At 40.5% G+C, this 27818-nt stretch overlaps 1 protein-coding gene and 1 long non-coding RNA gene across 9 annotated transcripts in view; both read left to right on the plus strand.

The window, feature by feature from the left end:
• The window catches only part of dnm2a (dynamin 2a), a 44660-nt gene that overhangs the window by 2527 nt on the left and 14315 nt on the right, over window positions 1–27818 (plus strand). For 5 of the 7 annotated variants that reach the window (XM_077525983.1, XM_077525967.1, XM_077525957.1 and 2 more), the window contains exons 2-13: window positions 19323–19396; window positions 19595–19744; window positions 20793–20996; window positions 21131–21229; window positions 21307–21467; window positions 21554–21696; window positions 21774–21909; window positions 22377–22444; window positions 23550–23688; window positions 25173–25259; window positions 25438–25508; window positions 27156–27207. In XM_077525983.1, coding sequence (XP_077382109.1) covers window positions 19323–19396; window positions 19595–19744; window positions 20793–20996; window positions 21131–21229; window positions 21307–21467; window positions 21554–21696; window positions 21774–21909; window positions 22377–22444; window positions 23550–23688; window positions 25173–25259; window positions 25438–25508; window positions 27156–27207 — 1384 coding nt within the window. Of the gene's footprint in view, window positions 1–19322; window positions 19397–19594; window positions 19745–20792; window positions 20997–21130; window positions 21230–21306; window positions 21468–21553; window positions 21697–21773; window positions 21910–22376; window positions 22445–23549; window positions 23689–24175; window positions 24315–25172; window positions 25260–25437; window positions 25509–27155; window positions 27208–27818 lie in introns of all 7 variants that reach the window. The other 2 variants (XM_077526001.1, XM_077526009.1) reach the window with 1 other exon arrangement.
• Window positions 4003–5818, plus strand: LOC144021853 (uncharacterized). Of its 2 annotated transcripts, none has more exons than XR_013284200.1 (3): window positions 4003–5080; window positions 5187–5417; window positions 5694–5818. It is a non-coding gene; the product is annotated as an uncharacterized LOC144021853 (long non-coding RNA). The 2 variants fall into 2 exon arrangements; XR_013284202.1 differs by having other exon boundaries at window positions 4004–4773.

Genomic DNA, 27818 nt, shown 5'->3' on the forward strand with positions numbered 1-27818 from the left:
AACCAGTCCAGCGTTGATCCTGCCTTGCACCCAAAGCTAGGATAGGCATCAGCTCTTTTGTGAGCCTGTTGAACAAGGAAAGCTTCTTTCTCTTTCCCTACTCAATCGTTCATCTCAACTCAACTCAAGTTTATATATATATATATATATATATATATATATATATATATATATATATATATATATATATATATATATATATATATATATATAGCGCTTTCAAACAGCCTGAACTGTCACAAAGCGCTTCACAGAAAGACAAAAAAACATAACATAAAACATTAACACCAATACAATACAGTCACAACAAATCAACATTCTACCATCCCTACATACGCTTTGATGTTTGAAGCAGTTTTTAGATGAAAGAGGACAGAATCAGCCTCCTTTCAGCCAGCAGTTGATCAGAGACGTGATCTCAGCATGCATGACGTCATACACGTTTGCTACAAGCTAAGTTTGCTTATAAGCTAGCTCATAAACAAGCAGCTGCTGCGTTCGCGATGAGCACCATACACACAAAAAAGAGTGGTCCAATTTTCCAGTCCCATCCAAAATGCCTCTCCTCCAAGCGCCGGACCTCCCTCCACTCCACGACCCGCGTACACCACCGCGCCGAGCGGCGACGTTCGCGTCCTCAGCTCCACCGCCATCCATCCTAGCTAACCGGCGTGGACTGTCCAGTGGCGCCGACTTTTCCTCCGAGCAGAAGGGCTGTGAAAAATGCTGCCTGTTTCCTGGCGCAAAAAAACACAAGCGGCCCGCAGGTGCACGGTGGGGCAGTCGGATGGCCCCGACACTCCCCCATCAGAAACCGTGCCGGTGCAGGCATGCGGCTGAATGAGCGCAACCGCCAGACACCGACACTATCCCTCGAGGAATATCACGGCCATAACGCCGAGAACAGTTCACTCCATAAGCGCCATCCATCCACCTCACCAGCGCAGACTGTCCAGTAGGGGTGTTAAAAAAAATCGATTCGGCGATATATCGCGATACTACATCGCGCGATTCTCGAATCGATTCAATAAAAAAAAAAAAGATTTTTTTTTTTTTTTTTTTTTTTTTTTTTAAGAGCTCAGAATTGTTCATTCGGTAGTCTTACCGATTCAACGTCTTATCATCATTGGATTCAACGTCTTATCATCATTGCCTTTTTTTTTGTTGTTTTTTTTTGTGTGTGTGAATCGATTTTTAAACTTCCATTTTTAATGGAAAAATATTCAACAAAACGTCTGACTTCGGGTTAGGATTCACACCTTGAGCATGGAAGAATGTTATATGAACGGAACATTAAGCCTTAATATTTTATTTTAATGCTGTTCAAACATGAAACAGATTACAACCTCTATAAGACTGAAATTTCAGATAAATAAATAATACATTTTCATATAAATCTTACACTCTACAAGCTTACTGATTAGTATTTTCTAAATTTGAATGAAAAAAAATCGCAACAATCGACTTATAAATTCGTATCGGGATTAATCGGTATCGAATCGAATCGTGACCTGTGAATCGTGATACGAATCGAATCGTCAGGTACTAGGCAATTCACACCCCTACTGTCCAGCAGCGACAACTTCTCTTCCGTGCAGAGGGGCTGTGAAAAATGCTGCCTATCTCCTGGCGCAAAAGACACAAGCCACCCACAGGTGCCCGGTGGGGAAGTCGGATGGCCCCGACACTCCCCCAACAGAAACCGTGCTAGTGCAGGCATGCCGCTGAATGGGCGCAGCCGCCGGGCACCGACACCGTCCCGCGAGGAATACCACGGCCAAACCGCCGAGAACAGTCCAGTCCAAATCGGGTCCACACTAAAGACGAAACGCCACATGACAAGAAGACAGACAAAGACGGCTGCTGTAGCTCACAGCACCATCAACAAACAGCCAAGACAAGAGAATCACCAGACACACCGGCGCACGCCATCTTGTCAGTTCAGTGTGACAATGGTCTGGTGCTGAACTCTTCCTTTTCCAACCTGACCAACAACGTTAAATAAGATGAGCACTCGGGCGGGCCAAGTTAAATCAAACAAAACATGGCTTTCATACGGTTGCAATTAGGGGTGTTAAAAAAAATCGATTCGGCGATATATCGCGATACTACATCTCGCGATTCTCGAATCGATTCAATAATCGGCAGAATCGATTTTTTTATTTTTTATTTTTTTTTATTTTATTTTTAGGATTCACACCTTGAGCATGGAAGAATGTTATATGAACGGAACATTAAGCCTTAATATTTTATTTTAATGCTGTTCAAACATGAAACAGATTACAACCTCTATAAGACTGAAATTTCAGATAAATAAATAATACATTTTCATATAAATCTTACACTCTACAAGCTTACTGATTAGTATTTTCTAAATTTGAATGAAAAAAATCGCAACAATCGACTTATAAATTCGTATCGGGATTAATCGGTATCGAATCGAATCGTGACCTGTGAATCGTGATACGAATCGAATCGTCAGGTACTAGGCAATTCACACCCCTAGTTGCAATATATTCCTGTAACTCAGTTATGTTTTTCAGTTCCATGACTTCATGTGTCATTTTGAGCTTTCAGCGCTTTTTCAAATGTTCGATGGGAAAAACCATCAGCGCTACCCAAAAGCCCGTATCCCACCGAGGGGTGAACATTTGTGAAGCTAGCAAATGTTGATTTCTCGTCAGGGTACATTCAAGTGCCCCAAATTTGCTAAACATTCCCTCAACATTCACCAGACATTTACCTAACGTTTTAATGTTTTTTCTTTCCAATTTCTAAACGAAGAACCAATGATGACCTGCTTATATGATGTAACATTTTCCGATTTGATTTCAAAAACCATTAGCATTCTGTAGCAATCCTTGTTGGTGGGTCGCGGGTTGGGTAGTTTCCCATGGTCTGGATGGGCCATGAAGGCAACACAGAGTCAGTACTATTTTTGCAAGCTAAGCACGTTCTGAGCTGTTTGTTGTGTTCTGGCTTGGTTGCGGTCGACAATTGCTTGCAAATTGTTATGGGCCTTTTCCATCGTGCCCGCCCGGCCGGGTACCACACTACACCACACCTCACGCAACCACACCAGACAGCAACCGCTGGTTTTCCATTACAACTGGCGCACGGCAAGAAGGGGGCGGCAACATTTGAACCGTCCACGCCAAGCTTGCACTCCCGCATTGCGTGCGGATCTGAGATAACATTTCCCGAGTGGCAAGTCGCGCCAACATTGAACCATATTTACAATTTAATACAGTATAGACCACCATGGATGAAATATTGCGATTCACGACCGGCTCGCGAAGACAGCTATTTCTGTCGCAGGAGCTCTCATTCAGGTGAATAGGAACACACGGCATCCTCGCGATGTTTTTTTTCAAAACCACAAACATTACAAATCCATCCACAAGTACCTTTTAAATTGTAAATATAGTTCAGCGTTGTTTTAAACATTATTATATTTATTGTATATCATGTATTTTTCACGACCGGCTCGCGAATCTATTTGTGAATGAAGAGCTGCCACTGGAGCTCTCATTCAAGTAAATAGGAACACAAGACCAGCCTCGCGATGTTTTTTAAAACCCACAAACATTACAAATCCATCCACAAGTACCTTTTAAATTATAAATATAGTTAAGCATTGTAAAACATTATTATATTTATTGTATATACTGTATTTTTATGACTTTGACGAAGAACGGCGGGCGCTTCTGCCTCTGTCGTTTAAAACGAGGAAATGGGCGTAGGCCACGGCGTTGCTTGCGGCGGCAGCGGTGTTGCTGTCGGCCAATCAGATGACAGGTGACGTCACGGCCCCGGTAGTCCCCTGACGACCGGCGCTGCAGAACCGCTGTCGAAAGGGTTCTAAACAGCGGTTACAACGGAACGGCTCGGCCCCGAAAAAGTCCTGTGGAGACACGAACATCCGGGGACAAAAATTGCCGCTTCGGTGTGGAACCGGTACAGTGGAAAAGAGATGTTGTTTGTTCACCGCTTGGCTAGTTTCGTAATTATGTCCCTGAAATGTAAATGAACACATAATCAGAATGTGTTTCAGTTTTTGGGGTTTTCTGAGGAAAAAAAAAAATAAAATAGTCGAAAAAAGACTTATTAATTATTTAAGGAGGCTGACGGATCCGATTAGTCGACTAATCGCGACTACTGTTGGTGATTAGTCGGCTAGCACAATAGTCGTTTGTGGCAGCCCTATTCCACACTATCAATATATCCACTTCTTTGACTTGTATGCAGCGGGCGTTTTGTTTACTTGGGTCTTCTTCGGCTGAAGACTGCCGCACATTTCCCCGCCACTCTTATGAGGCGCTCCCTCTAGCGGCCTGCCAAGTAATTGCGCAATAAGGAACAGCGGCTGTATCGATACTTGGCATAGGCATATCGATAACCCGCTCTTTAGTGTTATGTCACGGTCTCATCCAGCAACACATTTGAATAACGGGGGAAAGGAGCGCATGTTCTCAATAGGTCGCTTGCACATGTCGTCACTTCCGCCTCGGATTTCTCGTAGTCGCCATGCTGGGTGGCCTCCATTTACGTAGCGATTCGGTCTAACACGTATCTATCACGTTTGTTTTCTGCGTTTAAAATGGTACATTGTTGCTGCATCGTTGGCTGTTCGAACAAAGCCAAGGGGGAAAATGGTCGGTCTTTTTTCCGAATTCCGAAAATAATTAGGAACCAGGGCCTGGAGACAGAGTGCGGACTCCGGAGGGAAGTCGTTACTTTGGGCTCGTGTGTGCAGCGATCACTTTGTGAGCGGTAAGCTTGTTTACCTTTATTTAATGCATGAGGATTAATAACGTTTCGACCGCCCATATATGGGCAAGTTGCTTATGTTTTGGATTCATGAGCAAGCAAGTTCGGTAGTACAAGCTGGCTAGCGGACGTTAGCCGAAAGCTAACATCGAACATTTTCACCCAAGTAGTGCTAGTGCAAAGTGTTTACTGCTGAAATTGGATTGATTAGTCTTGGGCTTTTAATGCCGATAACATGTTTTTTGGTGGCAAAATGTAAACTTGGAAAAAAAAGAGACAGAAGGGGCTGATGCAAGAAAACAGAGCCCCGGTAGCCTACACATCATGCTAAAGAACTTATTCACGGCTACCCTACTGCGGTAAAATAACCAGTCTTTCCATATTTTATTTGTTTATATATTTGTTTATTTTAACAGGTCGCCCTGCGCCCGTTTTTCTGTCCAATCATCCCGACTGGGCTCCAACATTAAAGTTGGGTCCCAAGTTACAACATCTATGTCTCAGCCCAGTCGGTGCCAAGATATGAACGTGCACAGGAGAGACAAGCAAAGAAAAGACGACTCGAAGTGGCAGAGATTGTTGCAGTTATGCAGCCAGATGGCTCCAGTAACCTGTACCCTCAAGTACTGCTGACATAATTGACTCTGGTATGCCACTCAGAATTCATTACATGATATATTGTATGCATGAGTGAATGTATGTGTTTGTTTGTGTGTGTGTGTACACTCACCTTATATTTTAGAGACATTTGGAAGTGTTTATAGAAATAAGTATTTGCCTGTAGCAATGTTCATACATTAAAAAATGCAACAAAATGTGTACATTTCTTTTACACTGACAAAAAAACTATACTACTTTACTATATTAAACCTATTACTGGTACCGTATTTTTTTGTGATTTTTTTCTTTATTTTTTTCTTTAGGGATCTCATGCCACACCGACTTGATTGCCAATGACATGATGGAAACGAAGGCGAGCATCAAAGCATTGGAGGAGGACAACATGCGACTGTTTGTTTGGCGCTAATAAAGGCAGCGTTTATACAAATTCTATTGTTGGGTTTGTTTACAAAGCTATACATAATACAAATGACAGGATTTGACTCAATGTGCAATATGGTCCCTCTTAAAGTAATGGCATAAATCTCTATTATTTCTAAAAGCACAAAAAATGAAGTGAATAATGATTAGATGTAGTAATTTCAGGGTTAAAAATTGAACTGTTAATGTATTTATTTTAGCACAGGTGCCTACCATCCTGATGACGGTATGATGTAATGTTGATGGGGTACGCAATGACTTTCATTATGCTATGTACAGAGGAAAAAGTTGCTCTCTTTTAAATTTGTTTAATGTAAGACAAGTACCAGTACTGTGTTACAGTTTTCCCAATAATCCTTGTTTCACACTTGTCACAAAACCACTGTCCTTTTGGCAGTCTAGATTGGCACACTTCAAGTGATATCATTTGATTTTGCAATCTGCTGCAGCACAAAAAACTACTTTATTCCGCATCTTTGAAGTACATGAGCAAGTGGTAGGTGACAGCGGCTGAGCAGGAACACTGGAAGTCCACTGCTGATCTAGTAAATGCTCTCCCGAGCAGTTCAGGTAAGGAGGGGATTTTGGGGAAAAAAAACTCTGGCTTTTCCAACTGGCCAAAACGAGCGATCTGGGTGGACTCGCTCAATCACACTTTGTCCACACCACAAAGTCGCAGAAGTCCGTCCAGTTAAACTCATCTGTGCCTGAATCTGAAAATATTACAAACATTGTAATGAAAATATGAAACATAGAATTAAATAAGAAACTACAAAAAGTAAAGCCATACATACCTGGTAATAATATTGGTGTTGTCGTGACAAGTGATGGGAATTGTTGCCATCTGGCACCAGACAGAAATTGGGTGTTGTGACAGCCTCCTTAACCGTGAGATCATAAGAAAAGCTGTCAGTATGCTCAGTAGTTACCATGAACACGTTTTATTGTACTGGAAACTGAAACTAAAAATACGTCCTCTGAGAGTGGTTAACCTTAACCATTTAGAATAAGTTGATTAAGAAACATGTAACTAGTGAAAGGGTAGCATTAAATTTAATTAAGCCACGGGGAGGCTGTGCATAGTTACTTTTTATTCTTATACGCTCTGCCATATTTGCCTGTTATAAAATTGTTAGAAAAACCACATCAGGTAAACCTAGCTGTGCATGTAAACACAATGATAACAGGAAGCCTGAGAACAAATCAACATTTTTGTGTGCAGAATTACCAACACCATGTGGTTTACTTACGTGCAACAACAACAGTTTCTTCTGATGCGATGTTAAAGTTTACACTCTGTATCCACCCGCTTACAAAATAATTGTAAGCCTCCAGGGATTTGTTGGCGTGTTATGGAGCATGTTGTCAACACGAGGTAGGGAAAGATGTCCAGAGATGTCACATTTGGCCAGCAAGCTTTCTCCGTCAAAAAAAAAATCACCCTTGGTCAGGACGTAATTAGGATCAATCCCGCCACACAGAGACACCTTCTGCCTGTATCGTTGTTTTTGATCTTCCGGTAAATCGTGAAAATACTGCGAAAATTACATCAGGTTGATAAGCTCTACCGTGTAACTCGCGAGTGTACCTTGTGAACCGGCGGACACCCAATATGGCGCCCGAAGGAAAAACTCCCATGATGCATTACGATGTGCAAGCGACCTATTGATGCTATGGTTTCCCAATGGAGGTGTTTCTCATTTTAATCCAGTCGAGTCGGGTTCAATTGAGTTGGCGTGCTGTACTGCCTTGATGTGATTTGGGCCCGCATTCCCGGCGAGTGTGTCACAGATGAGTAAGAGCACATTGGATGCTTATGCTGCCTGAGACAAGCTAATCAAATCTTGTCTGCCTTGTGGAATTGTGAATGCTGTTTTCTGTTAACAAGGGGTAGACATCATCTTGTTTAGCTTTTCATCAAGGCCAGTATGAACCCTGACAGATTGAAAAACATTCTAAACCGTCTTTCTGTCTCTTGCTTAACGTAAACACAAGCTTTTCTTGGGCAATGATTCATTTAATGAGGTTCAAAGTACACTGGAGCGTCTGACGTCAAACAGTCCATTCTTGGAAGTTTGTCTACTTTTGATTCGTCTGGATTCCCGTACAAAAAAAAAAAAGGGTGTCCGATGTTTAACTGTACAGGTGTGATCAATTACACAATAAAACAAACAGCCTGCGATAACTCAAGATCGAGTAAAAGAAATGCTTTATTATAATGCCTACTTCATACAGTATTTTTGCTTGATCAATTTGCTGTTCTTAGACCTTAGACTTAGACTTAGACTTGACATTATTGATCCCTTTGGGATGGCTCCCTCTGGGAAATTTACATATCCAGCAACAATAAGAACAGATAATAAAATAAAAAATGATTCAATCAGTCAATAAATAAGGCTATTTCTTCTTGTTGTTCTTGTTCTTGTTCTGAACATTGTGTTTATTTTTTTGTTTTTTGTTTTTTTGTTCTGGAACATATTTTTATGTATCGGCATACTTTAGAACAAGTAATTGTTAATAGGTATATTGATTCTTCAAACTACCTCATTGCTTTTATGGGTTGTGCCCTCGGTTTATGTTGTCTCTTTTGCTTTAATTTTAAAGTCTTACCCTCTTGTATGCAAGAGAAGCAGTGTTTCCCAATAGTATTAAAAAGTTTATACTGTATTATAAACCTATAATTATTTTAACATTGTAAATCAGGGTGGGAAAACTTATGTGCTCAAGGGTCACATTTGATTTTAAGAACAGAAAAATTAGGCAAGACATCTGTATGAGTTTTAAAACGTGGAGTTGTAAAATAGTTACATTTTAATAAAAAACAGAACAAAACACATTTTTATGTGTTTTTCATTTCATGGATTATAAATAATTAACCAGTGATTTAATGAGATGAATGAATCAAAAATCTAACTAACAAATACATTAGATTTAAAACGACTGAACAGTTTGGTTTCGTAGCGTGACTGCCACCTGTTGACGAAAAATAAAACAGCACACGCCCCTTCTTTTCATGCGCAATACGTAGATTGCGCACATGACATCACATCCGCAGACAGACGGCGTGAAATTCGATCCCAAATCCAGTAGGGGTGTGCTCAAAAAATCGATACGGCCTCAGAATCGATATTGCACATTATTTTGTAAATAGGCAGTAACTACGCGTTGCTTGTCAGCTCTCTGCAACAGCAGCCTCTGAAGTTCATTGCCTCAATTAAGTGCATGTGCAAAGCAGCAGGGGGAGGAGCGATTTGGGGGAGTGAAGAAAAGAGACACTGGGGCCTTCGCATTTTACCTAATTTAAAAAAAAAAAAAAAAAAAAAAAAAGTGTACATGTGTAGGTGTCAGCGTGGACCACAAACTCAAGTCTGTTCTAAAAAATAGCTCACCATTGATTGAACGCTGTGTCTTGCTAAGAAAAATTAAAACAGAAGAAGACTAACGACATTTATTTACTTATTTAAACTTAACATGGTACATGTTTCTTAATGTACCAATTTTCCTATATTTTATTTAAAAACCAAATGTTAAATGAATGTGTTAAATGAAAAAAAAAATTTTTTTTCCCCAAATATTTAAAATAAGCTAATTTTAGAGCTGTAATTTTAATACTTTGATATTTTTACTCATATTGGCCAATGCCTATTTGTAAAGTTTTCTAGTGTGTCTGTGAAAGCGGCAACTTGTTCTGCAGTGCACCACATTTAGACCAGGCATGCCACTTGGTGGTAAACCAGAAAAACCTGCTAAGAAAAGCATTTTGCCATCCAGCATAATATATCATTTAGATATACATATAGCTGTTGTTATAATAATAATAATGCATGTAATGTAAAATATCGGGATACGTATCACCTTGAAGACCATGTATTGACATACATATGTATCGCGATATGTTTCGTTACATGACCCCTGCATCGCGATTCGTATCGCATCGTGAGTTTGTTGGCAATACTAGAATCCAGTCTGAAAACTTTTAGAGGCTTACAAGAACACCCATTGTGACAGCTAAGGTGTTAGTCCACTAATTAGAGGACGTTTATAGTAGAGATAGACCGATATGGTTTTTTTGGGACCGATACGATGCCGATTATTAGTAGTCAAGAACACCGATAACCGATATTTGGAGCCGATATTCATTTCCACTATAAAAAAAAAAAAAAAAGAGCAAATATTAGCATCAAAATCTGGAAAAAAATACAAACTCCAGCTCTGAATTTTTTTTTAATTTTAAAGCATATGTTTATTGAGCAAGTTTTAGGGTTAGTAAAATATTGGGGGTTTATTTATTTATTTATTTTACTTAGTTAATAGTCTTTTTAGTCTTTTTTCCGTTTTAGTTTTTTTTTTCTGGATCTATTATTGGTCATATGATTCTTCGAAATGGCCGATGCCGATATTTGTCAAAATGCTGAATATCGGTGCCGATAATCGGCCCAGCCGATAATCGGTCTATCCCTAGTTTATAGTCAAATAAAGAGGCTATAAGTGTAAAGATATATTTGGCCAAATTGTTAAAGATAGCAACTTTAATCAATTTTAGGGGGAAAAAGGGTCTAGGTAAATGCTACAAATATTATAGGACTCCTAATAATTTAAGAACAAATTGGGCTGTCAGTGGCCCGCAGTCAGTGCTTTAAGCGGAAGAAAATACGTACCGGTATTCCCCTTATTGGACAATTAGATGGTGGGTAACATCAAATCATTACCTTAATTAATAAATACATAATCGTAGGGGTGTTAAAAAAAATCGATTCGGAAATATATCGCGATACTGCAGCACGCAATTCTCGAATCGATTCAAAAGGCAGCCTAATCGTTTTTTTAACATCCATTTTTGATGAAAAAATATTCAACAAAACGTCTAACTTTCACACCTTAAGCATGGAAGAATGTTATATTAATGGAACATTAAGCCTTAATATTTTATTTCAATGCTGTTCTAACATGAAACATGTTACAACCTGTTTGTTAAATACAGTAGATCAAAGTTATAAGACTGAAGTTTCAGATTAATAAATAATACATTTTTATACAAATCTCACAGTGTACATGTATAAGCTTATTGAATGTTATTTTCTAAATTTGAGTAAAAAGAAATCGCAACAATTGACTTGTAAATTCATATCGGGATTAATCGGTATCTAATCGAATCGTGATACGGATCGAATCGTCAGGTACTAGGATATTCACACCCCTAATCGAGATATATATATATATATATATATATATATATATATATATATATATATATATATATATATATATATATATATATATATATGAATGTGAAATGTCTGACTGCATTTGAATGCACCTCATGTCTCTTCGTCAATGTTTTGTAAAGTACGATGGGAACTTTCACTAGTTCTTTTATCAAAATAGCCGCTCACACCGCGCACTTGTGCTGTAGCATTTAATTAATTACTGTTTATAAATTAATTAATTTGTGGTTTCTTTGCGTCCTAAATTAGCAATTGCATATCACTTCGGGATGGTGTTGTGTTGATGTTTGTTGTCAAACATATCTGAGAAAAGACAAGTCAAGCTAGCCGTCATGTCATAACACAGACCAACATCAAAATGAAAGCCTCCTAGGGAATATTACATTGGCGTCAATGTACTATTTGGGAAGCTGTTTGAAGTTAGCCTTTGCATTGGCGGCATGTTGCATTATGAGTCTGTTTGCGGCTTACTTGACATGTCAAAAAAATAAATAAAATGTGTTGCCAGCGACTACTAGTTAGCCCCAATGATAACATGGACCTGCTCTAAAATTAGCTCACCAGTAATGGGACACTGTGACTTGCTCAGAATAATTCAAACAGAAGACTAATGTTTACATTATTTATTTATTTATTTATTTATTTATTCATTTATTCATTTATTTAGCTTAACATTGTACATGTTTCTTAATGTACCAAATAGTCTACATTTTGTTAAAAAAAAAAAAAAAAAGTGATTACATTGAATGGGAAATATTTCAGTGAAGGACATTTACGAACTATAATTTTAATTATGCCACAATTTTTTTTTTTTTCTCACGGTTATCGTAGTGTCAGAAATTGAATTCCTACTTCCTCTCTCTAATACAGGTATCGATACGCAGGCGTCAGAATCGATATTGCTCATTAATTTTAAATAGGAAGTTAATTATGCGTTGCTTGTGCAGGAACAGCAGCCTCTTTGAAGTTGCGCTCATGCATGTGTAGGGAGGAGGGTGGGAGGACAGATGAAACATGGTGCCTTTTTGCAGCTTGCGCTGTACTTAAAAACAAAAAACAAAACGAGCAGCGTCTTTGGAGTTAATTGCCTTCAATTAGTGCCTGTGCAGGAGGAGCGTGAGGGAGTCGTTGAGGAAAGAAACATGAGTACCTTAGTTTGCATTGTACTTAGTTTAAAAAAAAAAAAAGTGTACATGTGAAGTCTGTTTTAAAAAATAGCTTGCCACTGATTGGACACTGTGTCTTGCTAACAAAAATTAAAGCAGAGGAAGAATATCAACATTTATTTACTTAACATGGTACATGTTTTCTTATATTTTGTTTAAAAACAAAATACAATGTGTTACATGAAAAAAATGCTGTTTTTATTTCCCCAAATATTTCAAATAAGCACATGTTATTGCTATAAGTTTAATACTTTGATATTTTTGCTCATATCATTATCAGCCCATGCCTATTCATAAAGTTTCCCGGTGTGTCTGTGAAAGCTGCACCTTGCTCTGCAGTGCGTGCACATTTAAACCAGGCATGCCGCTTGGTGGTAAACCAGAAGAGCTGCTAACAAAAACATTTTTGCCATCCATTCCAGCATAATAACCATATCATTTAGGTATACAAATGATTGTTATAATAAAAAATGCAAGTAAATTAATTAGTGGTGCAACGATCGATCGGCTGGCTGATTTATCGGTCCTAATTTCCTTAATTTTTTCCGTGATCGGCAGATCCCTTAAAAATAAATCGACCTTTTCCACCAATCCCATCTCCCTCCTAAGAGGTCTGAAAAATCAACCTCTGTTCTCTTCTGCTGACATGACTAATTGGTTTTTCATTTTTGTTTGCGAGAACTACTTCAAGTGCAGTTAAAACAACGCACTTGTATTATTTCACTGACATTTTTCACTGTTTTCCAATAAAACAAGATTATATCACTGTAGGTGTATGCTGCTTATTATGAGAAAAATCGAGATCAGCAAAAATAGCAATCGGAAGATCAGACTTTTTAAAAGATCGGGGATCGGCGATCGGTCGAAAAATTGTAATCGGTGCACCCCTAAAATTAATGTATAGTATACGTATCGCCTTGAAGACCATGTATTGGATACTCAACTCAACTTTATTTATAAAGCATTTTAAAACAAGCATTGCTGTATACAAAGTGCTGTTCACGAAACGTGCAACATCATGCAGTGAAGAGTAAGATAAGTAAAATAAGAACAAAACACTAAGTATACAAGTGAAAAAAAATGACATCAATAGCTTAATAACTAGAAGTAGGTAAGTTAATGAATGAATGAATGAATGAATGAATAAATAAATAAACATCAAATTTATAACAAAATACAGCACCAAAACAATGTTAAGTCTCATGGTGCGCCAAAAGCCAAAGAATATAGATGGGTTTTAAGATGTGTTTTAAAAGCAGATAAAGAAGGGGGATTGCCTAATATTTTGTGGAAAGTCGTTCCAAAGGGAAGGACCGGCAACTGCAAAGGCTCGATCCCCTCTAAGCCTTCGCTTTCAGTGCCTCCAATTGTGTCTGGTCTGCTGACCTGAGGCACCGGGCAGATGTGTAGGGGTGCAAGTGCTCAGTGAGGTGGGGCAAGACCATTTAGAGATTTAAAAAAAAATAAAAGAATCTTAAAATCGACTCTATATTTCACGGGCAACCAGTGAAGAGAGGCCAGGATAGGGGTTATATGCTCCCTCTTCCGGGCACCAGTTGGGAGACGAGCAGGAGCATTTTGGACAAGCTGGAGACTCTGGAGGGAGGACTGGCTGATTCCAAAGTAAAGTGCATTACAGTAATCCAACAGAGATGTAACAAAGGTATGGATTACCGTTTCTAAGTGCTGCTGAGATAGGACATTTTTTACCTTAGCCAGCTGCCTAAGATGAAAAACGCTGGATTTGACAGCAGCAATTTGCCGGTTCAGTTTAATATGTATCGTGATATGTTTTCGTATCGTGAGCCTAGTATCGTGATACGTATCATATTGTGAGGTTGTTGGCAATACCCAGACTATGCATTTACTTCAAAACAGAAAATGCACATATTGGACGCAGCCTTGCGATTCTGAATTATTTACACAAAATCTGTCTGGATTGGCATAAGGAATATAGCACCCCTGTGAATCCGAATGAAATTCCGTTTGGATTCGGTCTTTTTATTTCGTTTGAGGTGTTTATATGGAGCATTTTCATTCCGTTTGGTCATTCGGTTTCATTCTAATTGGAATACATGGCTCCAAGTAAACCCAGCCATAGCAATGTTTACTTCTTCTTTTTTTTTTTTTTCCTTAATTTGTCCTTTGTAACTTATGACATTATTAGGCAAACGCTCAGAATTTGTTTTAGTAAACCCAATTTACATGTCAGCGTTAGCACTTTTATTTTACTTGCTCGTCTTCAGTGATGACAGTTCTGGTGACATGGGTGTCTCACAGAGGAGGAAGGGCATCCTATCTCAACACCACCAGCCGTCTTGGGTGGAGGCCTTTGTCGTATCTGCTGCTATCTGTCTTATGTTGTGAATGAAATGCTGTTGTAGTCCCATTATAAACCCATTAGTCGACTGAGGTATTGAGACACTGTATCACCTTAACTGTCTGCCTTTACAAAGATAATGAAGTTTATTCCCCCCCCAAGAGAATGAGGCAGTGGAGCCGCCATCTTTTCTCCCTACCATCCTCTCCATCTTTTCTCTTTCTCCAGAGAGAGACTCGCACGCCAACGCTCTGCCTCACCTATCCATAATGCATGAAACGATACACAATCTGCTCAGCCTCGTCTATCATTTACAGCCCATCAATAATGGAATCTGGGCCTTTTGCCCCCTTTTCAATAGGCAGTTGCTATTAAAGCACTTCTTTTTGTGAAGACCACTACGCGGATAGCTCTTTTATGGATGCTTTGTGCCTCTGCTTGAATGCACCTGTGGAACATTTCAACAGTTTGATCAATTTGCTCCTTAGCTGAGGGCAATATTTAGCTGAAACGCCAATAATTTTACTCGTAATGTGGAGGTGTTAGGCAGTCATCACTGCTCTCACAATAATTCTGTACAGTCTGCCGCTCCAACAAATCCCCCCATGCTTCACATTATGTGCATGACACAGCACCGACAGCTGCTGATGTAAGAGCCATCTAGAACCTTCCCCGTTGTGTCCTGCCATAACCGCTGCCCTGTTGTATAGACCACAGGACTTTTCTTCTCTTCCCAGCCCTGGCGCTGACTCACTGCTTCCAGGATGAAGTCAGTAAGGACCGCCATGGTCCGCCAGAGCGTACGATCCGGCAGATGTAAGGGAAACGTCACTGGGCGGGAGTGGGTTATTGCCCCCAGATGTTGAATGCTAAGAAGCGGGAGAGGGAGATGAGAAGTTCTCAACAAATGATAGTGGCCTTGAGGTTAAATAGATAGTCAGCCACATGAACCATAATTATCCAGGTGTCCTCTCCCCTTAACACGACATGCACTGACCGCTTTTGTTCATTTGTGTTGCCGTCATTGATTGTCGCTGAGAAGGCATTACTGTGACTGAAAGCACTTGTATTGACACAGGGTGGGTTCGCACAAAAGCTCATTGAAGCCATTAGCCCCGCGTGTTCCTTAAACTTGAACAATGACTACCGTTGTTCACTCTACAGAGCCATAAAGGCTGATGGGGCTGTAAAAGAACATATACTCCTAAATGACTTCATATACCGTAATGTCTATTTTTACCAAAGAAAAATAGCACAGTGTTGTACAAAAACAATGAGTGAATAAAAAATGAAGTAAAGTGTGTAATTAGGCAAAATCACACATACACACAAGGCATGGGCTGATATTAGGTTATGACGGTATCGGTATAATAACCATGAGCAACAATATCGCTGTATCATAGTATTGCAATAACAGCTCTTAATTTTTATAATTACATTTTGAGTCAATAAAAACACTTTCCCCAGTGAACACAATCGATTTTATTTTTAAATAAAATATAGAATATTCCATAACCTAAGAAACGTTTACCATGTTAAGTTAAAATAAATAGATAAATAAATACACATTGCATTCTTCTTCTGTTGTATTTCTTAGTAAGTCACAATGTGCCATCGCTGGCGAGCTATTTTTAAAAGTTATTAATTTATTTCTTAACAGTGCACATTAACACATTAGCAAAGAAGCATCTGTGTATGCTCTCGTCTTTGTCCTGTCTCCCGCTTGTGTGCAACTGCTCAGCCGAGGAGAGACTAAAAGCCACTGACCTCACCAGTTATCTCCAAAGTGACTTGTTTAGTGCTCTCTCCAAGCACCCAATCATATTGCAGCGGGACTTTGCATACTTTGTAGTACCCTCTAAAAAGAAAAGAACAAAGCTCATTACTAGTGATGGACAGTTTTAGCGGTAGTTAAAATGCCTCGTAGATACGCTGTAATATTCATGTGTTGTGTACCTTTAAGTGGCGAGGTCTCCTGTTGACCTTTTACGAAACAGTTACTTCTTATTAGCGTCCACTACATGCTCCTTGTGAGTGTTTTCATTTGGTCTTTGTGTGTATGAATGCTTGTTTCATGCAAAAACTGTTGAAAAGTGTATTGTGACTTGCACTCCCTTTTTATGCCACAGATCAAAGTTGGCTTTAAACACCAAGCAACAAAAAAGACCAAGCAGTGGCTCATTATTTGAATAACTCAACAAAAACAAACAAATTAGGGGCATTATTAGGTCAAGGTACCATAGTGTCTTCATTCAGCAATGTAGTTTGTTTCGTGAACTTTCAGATCATTTTCTCCAATTGAAATGCCATTAATACGTTCCAACTCCCCACAAAACATAAAAATACATTAAATGTGTTTATAATGAGAAATAGCACGCCAAAGTATGGCATTTTATAAAGCCATTGATTCAGTAATAAAAAAGAATAAAGAATTTGTGCATCATTTGATTTCATGCTTAATTTCTGCTGTCTTCACCTTGGCCACAAGGGGGCATTATATTATCTACAACATGTAATGAAGAAGAGGTTGACATCTGCTCAGAAAGCTGTGGCAATGGCAACAGTCATTTTTCATACAGGCAGACCCGTCACCAGAAAGAAATTGTAGGGGGGGCATTACCTTTTTTGGGGGGGGGCACACTTTATCAACCTAAATCTAATGTTCATCAGGTTGAACAGCGGCATTGTGACAACTGCAAAAGTGTTCAGAAATATTTTCTGTCACTTAAAAGCGGCAGTTCGTTCTGAAATCTAAAAGACAAACTGAAAAAAATATGCGTAGTTCATTTTGCATTTATTCAACTCAAAAGTTCATTTGAAACAAATCCACTCTTCACTTCTGTAAACAACTATGTCCGAATGAATGACTCTGTGACCCAGCCCCTTCTATCTGGAATTGGCCAGCAGTTGCCTTCATTTGCGTGTTGGATTAGGGCTGTACGATATGGACAAAATTTCCTTTCATTTTTGCCAGACATCTCTATTCTTTGATCTTTGACTCAGCATGAGACTTTTTTTTTACTTTTTTTATGGTGCCTGCTGTATTTTGTGTTATTTTATTTCTATACTTATACAGATTTTTTTTTTTTTAGTATTAATTTTATTTGCGTGTATACTTATCTACTTATATTTACTCTAATTAATTTTATTTTGTGTTATTTTATTTCACTTGTGTCTACTAAAAGACTAATTTATATTCCATGCACAGCACTTTGTATGCAGCAATTGATGTTTTAAAGTGATTTAGAAATAAGGTTGAGTTATGTCGATGATATACAGAAACAACATATGGGTTCAGTGAAAAACTAAGCAGAATATCAATCCAAAAGGATGTGTAAAGTGCTGTTTTTTTTTTATTAGAACTTAGTGACAGTCATCAACATGAACAAACTTGGCAATAGAAAAAGAGAATTCAACTCACATTGTACTGCAACTGCTTTAGTGATAAATAATTTTATGCTCCTTAGTTGTTGTTGTGTATGTGTGACTGCTTGGGTCTGTTAACAGCATACTGTGTATTGCTACAATTCATCCGTGCTGTGTGGCTTGACTAATTAAAATAAAAGTTTGACACTCACTTGTAAACGTAACCAGTGGACTCAGGATTCCCAATGATGTCAACTGTGTCATCCTGGATCAAGGTTTGGCGTTTGGTGGCTCCCATTAAAGCCGCACGAGTGCTCACTGCTCAGTCTTTGTCCCAGCGCCAGCCGGCAAATGCGCACTATCTACCCGGAAGTGGATTTGGCTAAGGCACGTCTGCAGAGCGCGCGTCTCCCCCCACCCCACCCCATCCCTCCTGATCCTGATTGTCATTGGCTCGCTTAGTTGTCAATCACAGCCAAACTTGAAAGGAGGTATGTGGTTGGCTGGCACGCCATGCTTTACTTAAAACAGAAGGCGCAAGTTTACGTGACTGATAGGACGAATAGTTGGTGAGTCATCTTGCTAGGGCGGGCACGGCTGACTGACAGGGCGGGCACGGACCCCCAAGGCCCGCCCATGGCGACGGGTCCGCATACAGGATAAAGATTTTGTGTCTGATACTCAGACACATGCCTCTGCACGTGTTGCTGCATCATTTGCAGCAGAGTTATGTTTGTTTGCATATAAGCTAGCAGACTTTCATGAGACAAACTTAGGTGGTTTGGTTAAATACAGTAAGTCGTGTCACCTGTAAGTCGAAGTACCACTGTATTTTGAATGTAGTTCTAAGTGTAAGTACAATATCATGCAGTCCAATGCAAGTGCTGTAAAATAACTTTTTTTTGTTTAGTTTTTTTTTAAAGCTCAGTTTAATGGATATTTGTATTGGATCTCCGAGTGCGTCCTGTTCCTATGAAAGCACATTCTGTCATGAGTCATTATCGACAAAGCTGTTCTGACAGCTGCTCAGTCCCAAGGTTTACTAATGAAACAGGAGCTAAAATGTAGAATTCCTCACTGGTAAAAAGTGCGGAACTCTTGGGGATTTGTATTGGATTTTTTTTTTTCCCCACTCGCAGCAGTGCGAGTGAGTGTGCATAAATGGTCCTTTAATGATGAGACAAAATGACTTTGTCTTGTCACATTTGATTTGGTGTGTTTGAAGGGTGCAAGGTGTGAAATCCACCCCCATGCCCGTCAATCTTCACGAAGCCATGCTGCGTGGCCAAAGAGAAGTGAGAGTGTTGCAGATAAATGGCCTTCTTCTTTTGCTTTCTGTCTGTGTGGCGCTCTTTTGTCTGCCGGCCCTGTTACCCAACATGTTTTCATGTCGCCTGTTTGTTGAACTTGCTCTCTCTCTCTGTCTCACCCAAGGGACTTTCTTCCGCGAGGATCTGGCATTGTTACCCGCAGACCTCTCATTTTGCAGCTGGTCAACAATAAAGCAGGTGAGTGTGTCACAGAGCTGTTTTATAATGACAACCTAAAGTCGTCACTGCTCTGCATCCACGCTGTGCTGCAATGTGGGCCTTCTCTGCCACCGTGCTCGAGGCTACGCGCTCTGTCTGGTGCCATCATGCCGTCTTAATTTAATATTCCCACTTCCCATTTTTGTCCTTTCCTTGTCCTCCAACCTCCATGCATAGAATATGCCGAGTTCTTGCACTGCAAGTCAAAGAAGTTTGTGGATTTTGAAGAGGTGCGTGCAGAAATCGAAGCGGAGACTGACAGGATAACAGGCTCCAACAAAGGCATCTCCAACATCCCAATCAACTTGAGGGTCTTCTCTCCGCATGGTAATGAATTACAATTGAATGCATGCCGTATCCACGGGTCATTATACATATCATTATATGGATGATTTTCCATCCATCCATCCATTCTGAACCGCTTACTCCTCACAAGGGTCGCGGGGGGTGCTGGAGCCTATCTCAGCTGGCTATGGGCAGTAGGCGGGGTACACCCTGAACTGCTTACCAGCCAATCGCAGGGCACACTGAGACGAACAACTATCCACACGCACAAGCACAACTAGGGACAATTTGGAGCGCCCAATTAACCTGCCATGCATGTCTGGAATGTGGGAGGAGAACGGAGTACCCACGCGGGCACGGGGAGAACATGCAAACTCCACCCAGGAAGGCCGGAATCTCAGTACTGGGAGGCGGACGTGATAACCAGTCAGCCACCGTGCCGCCCTTGGATGATTTTGTGATGTAAAAACTGTTGACTGGCAAGTGGCAACACAAATGTAAAACAAATCTTGGACAGTATTGGATTTTCTCATATGGTGGTACAGGTGCCACTCAGTAAATTAGAATATCAGGGAAAACATAATTTATTTCAGTCCATCCCATATTGGGAATGGGTAATTGATGCCCCCTACCAAACAATTTCCTGTAGATGCCACAGCACAACTATTCTGATAGACAGGTCAATGCTCCTCCCCTCACGTCAACGTATTCCCTTGCCACGAATTACCATGCTATGATTGATGGCAAAGCGCTGGTTTTTCTTTTAGACGGGGCTCTGGTGGCATCTTGTGATATTTGAGCTCTTAAACCAGCAAATATGTGAGTATTTAAGCAAATAACGAGAACAAAAACCTGCGGAAAGGTGAATTTGCGAATATCAAAACCTGAATAGGCGGGAGTGCACTTCATTATGCTAATTTAAGACAAAATTCTGAGATACAATGTGATAAATCTTTGTTGAACTGCTTGTAAAAGGATGAACAATATTTGTAAGAATTGTTGTTCTCAATGTTTAGTACCCAGAGAATATGATCATAGTATAACCTCTTAAGGTAAAAAAATCTTTATAACCTTTGTCCGCTTGACACAGTTTTGAACCTGACACTGATCGACCTGCCGGGGATGACTAAAGTCGCCGTGGGAGACCAGCCGGTAGACATCGAGCATCAGATCAGAGACATGCTGTTGCAGTTCATCACGAAGGACAGCTGCCTGATCCTGGCTGTCACACCCGCTAACACAGACTTGGCCAACTCAGACGCCCTTAAGATCGCCAAGGAGGTAGACCCACAGGGTAAGCACATGCATTTCTGATGCATTTAGTATTTAATTTTTACTTCTCTCGTTTAAACTTGTTTAATAATTCATCTTGGTTTACGTCCATGCGTCACTTTTGTGAAATTTGATACATGGCTGGCATGTGTGCAGGTTTGCGCACCATTGGCGTCATCACAAAACTGGACTTGATGGACGAAGGAACGGATGCAAAGGATGTCCTTGAAAATAAACTTTTGCCGCTACGAAGAGGTGAGGCATTTAAATGCAGCTCATTGATGGATGCTGGTTTGTTGATTCTAACGTCAGTGTTTTGTTTGTCTGCACAGGCTACATTGGTGTGGTGAACCGCAGTCAGAAAGACATTGATGGCAAGAAGGACATTCGTGCTGCTCTGGCGGCTGAGAGGAAGTTCTTCCTCTCCCACCCTGCTTACAGACATATGGCAGAGCGAATGGGCACGCCACATCTCCAAAAGGCTCTAAACCAGGTCTGCTCCCACGTCTCAATTAAAAACAAAAACGTGTCACACATTGCTTGCTCTCAAATAAAATCCTCGCCATTTCCTGCCTGCAGCAATTGACCAATCACATCCGGGACACACTTCCTGGTCTGCGCAGCAAGCTACAAAGTCAAATGCTGTCCTTAGAAAAGGAGGTGGAGGAATACAAGAACTTCCGTCCAGATGACCCGACGCGCAAGACCAAGGCTTTGTTGCAGTGAGTACACTTAAAAGGCACAGTCGCAGTCAACACACCACAAGCATGTTTTTATTCTTCCTCTTGATCCTCCGCAGGATGGTGCAGCAGTTTGGTGTGGACTTTGAGAAGCGCATTGAAGGGTCCGGAGATCAGGTGGACACCAACGAACTGTCTGGGGGTGCCAAGATCAACCGCATCTTCCACGAACGCTTCCCGTTTGAGCTAGTCAAGGTCGGTAGCGCAATTTCTATTTATGAGGAAGAAAATATCAAGAGACAGTTCCAAAGCAGGGTCCACACCTCCCACATGATGCAGGAACATTTGTCTGGAAAAATGTTTTTGGTACTCACAATGACCAACACAGCTCATCCGACATATAAATCATAAGAATACTTTAGGCTGTTATTTTTTTTCTGCTTTCTACATTGCAGTTGCAAATTCTTCTCATTGTGTTTTTTATTTTTATTTTTTTTATAGAGAGTGACTTGTGAGACTTTTTGTACAATACTCAATACAACTGGTTGCTCTTCGATTTGTCTGGCATCAATGCGAGCTTCAAGCTTGGATATTGTTCAGATTCATGTCACACATTCGAATAACTTGTTCACTTCCTAATGTTTTTATTAAAATCCAGGTGTCCCATGTGTTGTTGTTGTCACAGTCACAATATTTGTATTTGTTTCCCCAATCTTTTGCAGATTGTATTTGATGAGAAGGAGCTGCGGCGGGAAATCAGTCACGCAATCAAGAATGTTCATGGTGTCAGGCAAGTGGAGCACAACAGCTAACCTTTCTCGCCTTTCATGTTCACTTTGTTGATTTTACAGTTACTTTATATCATTCATGCTTTTAATCAAGCAGAGATGAATTTCGAGTCCTCGAGAATTATATTTGCTATGTTGAAAATGTCTTCCTTTTGTCTCCTCACTAAAAAGTCTGCCAGCTGCTTTTCTGCCCTGAGGAATTCAGTTCTTGTTTCGTGTTACATTTGCCTTTTGTCTACATTTGTGATGTGGTGCCTTCATTTCATTCTCATCATGTAGTTTGTCTTTGAGGGTTTAATTGTATCCTTTAGGAAATTATATTGACCTGTTTCATCCATTTGTTCCATTTGGAATATGTTCACGTTTTTTTGTGTCATGACAGTATGTGAGATCTGAATATGAGCAAAAAAACAAAAAACAAACTCTAACTCAGTTATGTCAATAAAAAAGCAAATGGCATTGTCATCCAAATTTGCTTTTTGAATGCACTTGACTATCACTAACTTACACTGTAGTACTCTTTACGAAGTACTTACAGTCGAAATTTGTGTGAAATCCACTTCTGTGCCATAAATGTAAAACAATCAAAGATAGACACTTCTGTTAATCATCACTTCTCCTTAATGATGGCCCCAACCTTTCAGGGAGTATACAGTCACATGAAGCCTAAAAAAAAATACACAGACTGAGCACCAACTGAAGCAGGTTTACGGGGCGAGGGCAGGCTCGTCCCTCTCATTTCGTGTATTTTTGTGAGTCTTTGCGCCATAAAGCATTTGGTGACAGTAGTGCATGTAATAAGTACAACAGTAACTGTGCATGCCTGTGACAACATCATAAATTGTGTAGCAGCTATGGTATCATAAATTCAGATATTGGGACTGCCGTAAACAGATTTAAGTTAATCCCCTTCACCGTAATTAAAAATAAATAAATAAATAAATAAAAAAAGTCACGTTTTCGTTAGATTTCCTGTTTGGTCGCAGATACTGTCATTTGTTTTGTCTGCTCGTACATTCGTGTGCATGTCGTTCAATGGGCCACATGTTTGTTAACTGTCCCGTGTTATTGTGTACGCTTGTGCCTTGTCTCTCTATGCATCCTCAGAACGGGGCTGTTCACTCCAGACTTGGCGTTCGAGGTCATCGTGAAAAAGCAGATCGTTAAGCTGAAAACGCCCTGTCTCAAATGTATCGATCTGGTCATTCAGGAGCTCATCAACACAGTCAGGCAGTGCTCCAACAAGGTACTGCGGGTGATCAGCATCTCCCGACCCGGCTTGAGAACACAGGGCGAGCGTGGGCCGCATGAGGGGCGGGTACACTTGATGTGAGCCCTGTGTTCAGGCGGTGCTGTCGTGTTGTGGAGTGTTGTGCCGGGTGACGTGTCGTCAGGTTATGAGATGTTTCAGGGCTCGTCTGAGCATCTCTTCTTTCCTGGACAAGCCGCAGGTCGTACAGCTCAGAACTCCAAAAAAGTGCTGCTCCTTAAACTGTAATTCGGCCCCCGAGTTGGAGTTGACGTGCGTCCAAAAAGTGTGAAAACCTTTGGCTTGTCCGCCTCTTGCCTGTTTCTTCTTAGTAAACAACTAGATGCTGCAACAAATGACTAACTGAACACAGACCCTCTCTTCTCTCTCCCTGTCTCTTTTGTTCTTCCCTTTTCCTTCCTTTTATCTTTCTCCGTCTGCCACACAACAAAACGCACTCTTCTAACCTTGCGGGCATCTCCAGAACGGGGCTGTTCACCCCCGACTTGGCTTTCGAGGCAATTGTCAAAAAGCTGATCCTCAAACTCAAAGAGCCCAGCCTCAAATGCGTGGACCTGGTGGTGTCCGAGCTCACCGCCCTGGCTATGAAGTGTGCCATTAAGGTAACTGTGCGTGGGAGACGCCCGCCGGGAGAATGGCATGGAAATAGAAGCGATCCCCTCTCATTGAAGTCAGCTTCACACCTTTTACTTCCTTGTGTGACCCAGCCCAACCCCCAGCCATTTGTGTCCCCATTTTGTAAAATATGTCAGAGATTTTAAGCACAACTTAAAATGGCCTCATCAGTAGATCATTGAAGTGTCGTTTCCACACCGCCTCCACGTTACTTCCTCTCGCTTCTCTCCAAATTCCAACCTGGCCTGCCCGGCTACGCTTCCCCACTGAGCCACATTGGCAGACTGACATTCAGATGGACTTGGAGGGATGCGGTGAGGGGTGGATATTACTGTAATGTGCCCTGAAGGCTCTGTGCACTGAGTTGCCATAGTAACAGTGCTCCACTGCCCCCTTGTGGACAGAGGAGGACCCTCCACTACATCCCACCTATGCTTTTTCACATTCTGTCACTTTCCCTTTACATCCAGCCTTTCAAATGTATACTCTCAGCCAGAGATGACTATTAAAAATGTTAACTCCTTTTAGCTAGCTTCTCAAGCACCAATTTTTACAAATATATTTTTTTGTATCTGGCTGATGGTAAACTCATACTTCCTCCTTGAAAGCGATGGCTGCCGTGTATTGCCCGACTGTTTGTGTTTTCTAAAGCGTGTTGCCATGAAATGGCACTTGACCGTCTCCTTCCCTTTTCTTTGTTCTCATCTTTATTATTCTCACTTGTCACTCCTGTCCTCTCTATATTGGTAAGTCGTACTAGGTTCAAACTCGCATGTCTACACCAGTCTTTGTTTTGTTTTTTTGTTAATTAAGTCAAGTGCTGCATCAGCTGTTTTGCCTTTCAGCTCAATTCCTACCCAAGGCTGCGAGAGGAGACAGAGAGAATTGTGACCACTCACATCAGAGAAAGGGAAGGAAAAAGCAAAGACCAGGTGGGCTGAATGATATTGATATTGTCGATCTATCAATGCAAACACCACGCACTTTGAATAATTTATGTTCCGACATGTCGTATAATATTATTGATGGTTTTTGTTCACTGTGACAAATTGGCCGTGTGTCTTAACTCAAGTAATCATGTTTAATTGTGATGTTCTGGTTCAAATGAAGGTTCTGCTGCTGATTGACATTGAGCTGTCCTACATCAACACCAACCACGAGGACTTCATTGGCTTTGCTAAGTATGCACCTCCAGCTTTTCCCTCCCTACCACCCTCCCCTCCCCCCTCGCCTTACTTACAGCTTGTTATCAGTGGCTCTACACTCAGCACTTAAGTTCCTTATTAAGTGCTCGTCATACTTAAAAAGGAAGCTGCCCTGTAATCATAATGAAACAATACCTCAAATTTATGTAATTTTACGCATTTACTCAAGTTGCAAATACCGCAAGCTGGTTGGAAGCTGCGATTCATCCATGCTCGAACTCGCCAGCCTGGAATGAAAATGCAACAAAGCTGTATTGCTGTCTCTTCAGTCAAATGCACAACCAAAAGTACTTTTCGTTTACGCTTGATGAGAAGTATGAGCATGTCAGCATGCGAAGGCTGTCTAGTGACGTTCCGTCCAGCTGTTGAAAACTCGAGTCATGGAAAGTCACTCCTTTCATTTAACAGCAATTTATGTTTAAACTTATTCTTAAATCGAGTTTTCTTTCAACTAACACAGTAGAACGTCCTGTAATACTTCCATAGTTAGACCCGCATCCTTATATTATTATCCTTATTGTGCGGTGATTGTGGTGTCCCCCCTTTCTATAATTAGTAAGCTTTTCTTATGTATCCCATCCTCAAACTGCCTCTCTTGTAGTCTCGTTTTATGTGTAACTTTCACCATAAGAAATCATTCCTCCACCTACAGCCACCATCCTCAGCTTCCACTTTAAATCACATTTTTGCAATTCATTTTTATTTGCTGAGAGCAACACTTCAACAAAATACTTATCCTTTTCTTATCTTATTATTTAGATTCCACAAGTGAGCTTTCTTATATATTTTTTCTCCACCCATCTTTATTGCAGTATTGCTAGGTTTATAACACAAGGTGAAGAATAACACAAAGAATTTTAACTTCAAACTGTTTGGGCTTGAACCACCACCATCATCATCATCATCATCATCATCATCATCATCATCATCATCATCTCATGACTTGACAAATGTATGCCACTTAGTCCACATTATTGACATAATGCAATTAATCAACTTGCCATGTCATTCTGTTAACCAACTACATAAAGTCACAGATTAACGTCCCCTTTGTACTTTTAGCGCAGTGTGCCATCAACAGAGCTGTGCTAATGTTACTGCACTGACAACCAAATTTCTGACTCTAAAAAAGTGTTGGGATTTCGCGGAATCTCTTGTTTGATCGCACATGCTCGGTGTAATGGTAGCTGCTAGATGTGTCTGCTCGGTGTGTACTGTGTATGTTGTGGCATCTGACAAAGCAAGTCGGTGTGTGCACTTGGAGTCTCGCATCTGCATGGCGAGTGGATTCCCCTATATAACGCGTCGGAGCTCAGATGGGGCTCTTTAACGGTTCTTATGACATCACTTTCAGTCTTGACTACAGAAGGCTGGATGATGGTAGCCCCCCGGGGTACAGCAACAACAGGTGGGATGTAGGGGTGTGTGCGTGAATGCGTGCGTGTGTGTATGTGTGAGAGATTTCTTCTTGTTACTCTCAAACCAGGCTATAAACGATTGTGTGTTTTCAACAAACAAAATGGGAGTAGCGTGGATGTTCTTTTAGTTCCAGTGTACATTTTAACTTCTTTCCTTTCCCGTCTGTGCTCACTGTGTCGTCTGTGCGTCTTTGTATAATGACAGTGCACAGCAGAGGAATACAGCAGCCAACAAGAAGCGAGCCATTCCCAACCAGGTATGTTGTATCAGCCGCCGTTGGCCTTTTCACAACTGTCAAATTTAATCTCCCTTGACAGATGCCTCCCATTAGCAAGCATATTAATTATACCCGTCTGTAGTGCTGATTTAGGCCATGGCTTTTAATCTGCCTTGACCTACGTAGCTGCTAATAAGAGCCACCTTGTTCATTGTTTTAACTGCAGGATGTGCTTATTATTTAGACTAATGTCCAGATTTGTGTGACTGAAAACCGCTATTAAGTGAAAAGATGACATTTAGACGACCCCCAAATCCCTAATCCCTGCTTTGCTGCAGCCCTCATCTTTTGTTTTTTGTTTTTTTTTGTTTTTGTTTTTTTTTGTTTTTGTTTTTTTAAACTTGCAACTACGTTTGCATGTGAATGTCTGGGAATGTTCCTCCACTACAATTAAGCATTTAATGGCCTAATTGTAATTTTTTTGTTTGGTACCTTAACTCCATTAACTCACCGGTGTCTTTGTATAGAAATTGATAGCATGCATGAACCTGCGCAATAAGCTATGAAATAACCAAACTGTGGTTTAGGTGAAGTCATTTCTAATTGCATGTAACTCTCTTGCTCTGTCTCTCCCTTGTCTCTTGTACTCT

Source organism: Festucalex cinctus, chromosome 1, assembly GCF_051991245.1.
Source record: "Festucalex cinctus isolate MCC-2025b chromosome 1, RoL_Fcin_1.0, whole genome shotgun sequence".
NCBI classification, from domain to species: domain Eukaryota; kingdom Metazoa; phylum Chordata; class Actinopteri; order Syngnathiformes; family Syngnathidae; genus Festucalex; species Festucalex cinctus.